General features: G+C 31.8%; 1 protein-coding gene across 2 annotated transcripts; it reads right to left on the reverse strand.

Moving 5' to 3' along the window:
* Nucleotides 1-235: 235 nt before the first annotated feature.
* On the reverse strand, nt 236-1,858 carry LOC131068045 (uncharacterized). Of its 2 annotated transcripts, none has more exons than XM_058003249.2 (3): nt 1,647-1,858; nt 1,467-1,559; nt 236-692 (listed from the first exon to the last, which is right to left on the reverse strand). In XM_058003249.2, the coding sequence occupies exons 1-3, from the start codon at nt 1,781-1,783 to the stop codon at nt 431-433; spliced, it is 492 nt and encodes a 163-aa protein (XP_057859232.1). In that variant the 5' UTR covers nt 1,784-1,858; the 3' UTR covers nt 236-430. The 2 variants fall into 2 exon arrangements, with proteins under 2 accessions (XP_057859232.1, XP_057859233.1); XM_058003250.2 differs by having other exon boundaries at nt 236-1,322; nt 1,647-1,854.
* Nucleotides 1,859-5,273: the final 3,415 nt, after the last annotated feature.

Genomic DNA, 5,273 nt, shown 5'->3' on the forward strand with positions numbered 1-5,273 from the left:
TGCATTTTGGCCTTCCACCGTAGCTTTGGCTACGAGGGCTAAAACAAAGCTATACATTTTGATTTCTTTGACAACAGCAATCTTGTGTACACAGTTAAGCTTAGCCAAAAACAAAATGTGCCTTTCGCTTTATTTGACAACAGTAATTTTGTCGATAAAATCAACTATATTTGACAAAAATAATCTTCGCAAATCGAGGTTGTAAATTTTGCTTTCTTTAAAAAGAGCAATCGTATGAATGAGATCAGTTTTATTTGATAACAACTTGTGAATAACATCAGTTTTATTTGACAACAATTATTTTGTGAATGAGATCAACTTTTGCTGACAACGATATTGTCAATGAAATCAACTTTCTTTGATAACAATCTTCTGAATGAGATCAACCTTCCATGATAATGAGCAAAATAAAAGTGTAATATATTTTGTTTTATCTGACAATAACAATCTTGTGAATGAGATCAACCTTCCTTGACAATGAGCAAAATATAAGTGTAATATATTTTGTTTTATCCGACGACAACAATCTTGTGAATGAGATCCACTTAAGCAAAATGAAATTCAAATTTTGCTTTATCTCACACCAACAATCTTGTGAATGAGTTCCACTGGAGCAAATCAAAATGAGATTTTGCTTAATCTGACCGCAACAATCTTGTGAATGAGATCCACTGGAGCAAAACAAGATTTTGCTTTATCCAACAGCAACAATCAAATCAGCTTTCCTTGACAACAGCAACCTTGTGAATGATATTCACTTGACCAAAACAAGAATGCAATAAATTTTCCTTTATCTCACACTAACAATTCCTGAAATGAGATCAACTTGAACAAAATATGAGCATTCATTTTTGCTGCTTTTTAATGTGCATCTATTCAATAAAGTCAACTTTCTTTAACAACAATCTTGTGAATGAGATCAACTGTTGTTAATTCTTTAACAACAATCTTGCAAATGAGATCAAGTGTTGTTAATTCTTTAACAACAATCTTGTGAATGAGATCAACTGTTGTTAATTCTTTAACAACAATCTTGCAAATGAGATCAAGTGTTGTTAATTCTTTAACAACAATCTTGTGAATGAGATCAACTGTTGTTAATTCTTTAACAACAATCTTGCAAATGAGATCAAGTTTTGTTAATTCTTTAACAATAATCTTGCGAATGAGATCAAGTATTGTTAATTCTTTAACAACAATCTTGTGAATGAGATCAACTGTTGTTAATAAGGTCAACTATTCTTTCGCCAGCAACTTGAACAGGCATCACACAAAACATTCGGAATCCCTTGGACTGAAAAAAAACTTTGAGAGGTGCAATGCTGAAAAGTAAGGTGTAGGGAAAAGTAAGTTTAACATCTTAGGGTTTCTCATAAAAAATCTGTCCGAAGAAAACCTTAGTTTAAACTAAACCTGACAAATATAGAACACAATCATTATCTTAAAAATTTGATGCTGCCACAAACCTTGTTTGTTGGTCATATTGACAAATCGCTCCAAATTGTTGAAGGTTTGGAACCTTTCCAACTATGAAGCGATTAGGCACATCCATGAAATATCTGCAGAAAAAATCTTAAATTTACTCGTGGCATGGTATGTAAAGAGATTTTGCAAATACAAATGGACGAGAATATTTAGAATTTTACCTGAGTAGAATTGAAAAATAGACGCTGATTTGTACAATGCAAGAATAAAAATCAATCTCCGCCCTGCAAATAACTGGTACCACACAACTTCCTCCATCATCGTTTCGGCCGTGCCTGTGCTCCTGCTCCAATTTCATTATGTTAGGGTTAGCATTTCTTGCTTCACGATGCAAATTTTATAGATAAATGCGTTTTTTTAAATAATTTTAAAAAAAAATGTTTTAAGACGTGTCCATGTAAGGAGCCATGGTTGTTGATCATATTTTTGTGCCCTTGAATTCATATACCTGAAGATTATGGGTTAAGGCCTAATTGGTCTTATAATTAATTAAATAATAATTTGTTAGTTTATATATCAAATAGTATTATAATTAATGTATATAATATGTATTTTATTAAGAAGAAATAAAAGTGGTTTACATATATAAAAATATAATCAATGAGCATACATTAACTTAGATAAATTAGAGTTGGGTTGATAAATGATTACTAATAAATATGATAACTAAAGGAGAGGATGGGGTACTTAGGTCTAGGATCCATGATGAATTAGTGTCATTGCTGCCATGCAATATCCACTTGTCACAATATAAAAATTTAGTTTCTTATATCAAATGGATTCATTAGAGTTTCTAAAATCTCACATATATGTGATTTAATCCTAAGCCTCTCAAGTTTTATTAGAATCCACATTGATTCAATATGATGGGTGGAATTGAATTGTGTCACACAAAAGGGACATAGTTGAATCTTGCTTCACTAAATGTGTTTTCTTTCACCTTGTCATTAGATGAATGTGATTAAGGTAGTGTTTACAAACACTTTTAGGAGATTGTCAACTCAATAGAGAACATGTTCCCCTAGGTCAACCACGTGTCAAGCTATGTTAATAATAAGGAATGATATCAAAGATAACATACACAAATGTGTAGGTAGCCTATGTGTAGATAATTTGGATTCTAATTTTTGTCCCAAAATTGTACCCTGATTATTATCTCCTTGATGTTGAACATGAAAAAATGACACATTAAAGTGTATAATTACTATGACATATTAACATGTTATAAAAGCATTTGTTACGTTGACCAATTCATAAGAAAGGGGCTCTAGGAAAGTTGGAATTTAGATTTGAAGATTTGAATTTCGGGTTTATTCTTGGACATTATAGGATTGACCCTAAGTGGTGTAGACATGAACTTAGACACATGTGGAAGTGAGGATCTCAAGGTAGGCATGGATGTACAAAAAGTGAGTTCAAACGTAGGTGCAATAATGAGGGGTAAATGGTAAATGTTTGGGAAAAGTGTAAGTGGAAGGACATAAGGATGGACAGGCATTGGGGCATGAGACAAACTTACCACAAGAACGTGTAATGTGTTCATATGTAATTGAATTTGAAACTTTCTACCAAGGCTAGCACAAAACTAAACTAGAAATGTCATGAATAGGAAAATTTAATTATTACATTTTTCCCTCACTTTATATGTGTGTGAATATATCACGAACATGTATTTCAAAGTATATGAACATTTTCAATATAAAAAAAGCAAATATTTGAAACCTCATAAAAGTGTATATGATTAGTATAAAGTATAAAAACATTCTTAAATTATTTGAGTATGAACCTTGGTATGAGAACTCCATTGATGCCTATTAAAAATATATATATAAGAAATGAGTATCTTGTATTACAATTAAAATAGGCACAAAGTAAAAATTAATTTATTTTCCTACAAAAAGTGAGAAGTGGAGAGAGGAAGGGAGAGATAAAAATGTTAGATATTCTACTTATATGAAAAATAATATGATGATCTTTCAAAAAAATTATGTATAAGAGTGAAATGTGTGAAAGTAGCAAAGGGCGGGAAGCTATAGAAGATGCATAGCAAAGGAAAGAGGTCAACTATGTAAATAAGGATTGCCAAGACAAGGCCAACAAAATGGGAAGATTGTTTCTTGAGGTAGATCATAAGGATATTCAAGGATTGGAGTTGGATAGATGCAACAAGTTAGTGGTCAAGAACATCAATATGTCCATAGAAAACGGTGCTCCAAATGTGGTGATTCTAGAATATCTTCTCCAGATGAAGGTTGAATGGCTCAAACAAATGACTTTCATTGATGAGTCCTAGGAATGTCTTAGTTTTATTAGTTTCCTACTACTTGATCAAACTTTTATCAATAGATTATTAGACTTTTATATGTTTTATTTATCTTTAAGACCACATTGCCATCTAGTTATAATATATAAACGACATGTTGATATGGAATGCATTATGTGTTTTAATGATTGATATATTGTCAAATGTCATGGATGGTAATTGTGTGGATTATTATTTGTTGTAAGGGACTAACATGCAACTTAAAGGAATTCTAAAGCCAATTGCAACTAAGAGATCTTTGACCCACTTGTAGCCAAAGGAAACTCACCATGTCAATTGGCATGGAAGTGCAGTCAATAAATAGTGTTTATGCTAAATTTTGAATTTCTATTTGTAAACCCTAAAAAACTCAACCACTAACCCTAGATCTACAAACTAATTCAAAACAACATCAATAGAGAATCTATCGAACATGCAAATACCAATGAAATCAAACAAAGTATACCTTTCACATGTCCAATAGGCTTGTCTCATAAAAATGTAAAAAGATTGAATTAAATGAATAAAAGTATTTATTTAATTAATAGAGGAAAGGGCTATAGATAAATAAGAATATTTATTTAATTTAGGAGAGAGGTGGAATTAGATAAATTATAAATAATAAATATTTATTTAAACTAGAAAGAAGAGGCTTGGTGAATTAATTAAATAAATAAATAATATTTAGTTAGTTAGTAGAAGACATTAGGATGTATTCGGATGTGTAGTGTCGCAGTAAAACGCTTCATTGTGAAGCATCCACCTGTCGTCCACCAAGGTTCAAATCCATGTTGGGCCAATTTTCTTCCATGCCTTGTGCTTTCATTGGGTCTTTGAACTCATGGGTTTGATCAAGTGAAGTGTGGGGATGAGGTCCCCCATTTGTGGCCTCACCGGTTCATAGCTCTGGGTCAAAAGTGTTTCACAAGGAGCTGGAGGGCATGTCATTTCGATGTCACTAGTCACGCTAAAAATTTAACCACACAATAAAAAAAAATAGACGACACTAGGATAAAATGATTAAACAAATAATAAATGTTTATTTAATCAAATGACAATTTTAGGTGTCTACAAATAGAAGGAGAGTTGTGGTTGCATTGAGTCATTGTTGACTCTATCTCCTCAACAAGCATAAATGATTTATGGCATCATGGAAGACGATGAGGTTATGCCTCATTAATCCAGATTTAATGAACTAAACCGTGTCCCTGATTTTGTGTTGCTATGTAATAAAAGAGTATGTTTATGAACAGGAATGATGTGAGGCTAGTCATTATTTCTATTTTTCCTTGTTGAATAAGTCACCTCAGTGTTAGGGAAGAGAGACATCTATTAGGTTCAGTTAGAAGAAGTAAGTGATCCACTCGCTATGATTTATTTAAAAAAGGAAAGTGTCATTTCAATTAAGATATTCTTCTATGAGTTAAGTTGTTTCTATTTACTAGTTAGTTGATGATAGAACTATAGACAATGCAGATATATGATT

The sequence above is a fragment of the Cryptomeria japonica genome, chromosome 6 (assembly GCF_030272615.1).
Source record: "Cryptomeria japonica chromosome 6, Sugi_1.0, whole genome shotgun sequence".
Taxonomy (NCBI): domain Eukaryota; kingdom Viridiplantae; phylum Streptophyta; class Pinopsida; order Cupressales; family Cupressaceae; genus Cryptomeria; species Cryptomeria japonica.

Coding starts and splice junctions, on each gene's coding strand:
- LOC131068045 (XM_058003249.2), bottom strand. CDS start 1,783: ATGAAATTGGAGCAGGAGCACAGGCACGGCCGAAACGATGATGGAGGA. Junction 1,560..1,646: donor TATTTTTCAATTCTACTCAG/GTAAAATTCTAA, acceptor TTTTTTCTGCAG/ATATTTCATGGATGTGCCTA. Junction 693..1,466: donor CAATATGACCAACAAACAAG/GTTTGTGGCAGC, acceptor TGTTGGATAAAG/CAAAATCTTGTTTTGCTCCA.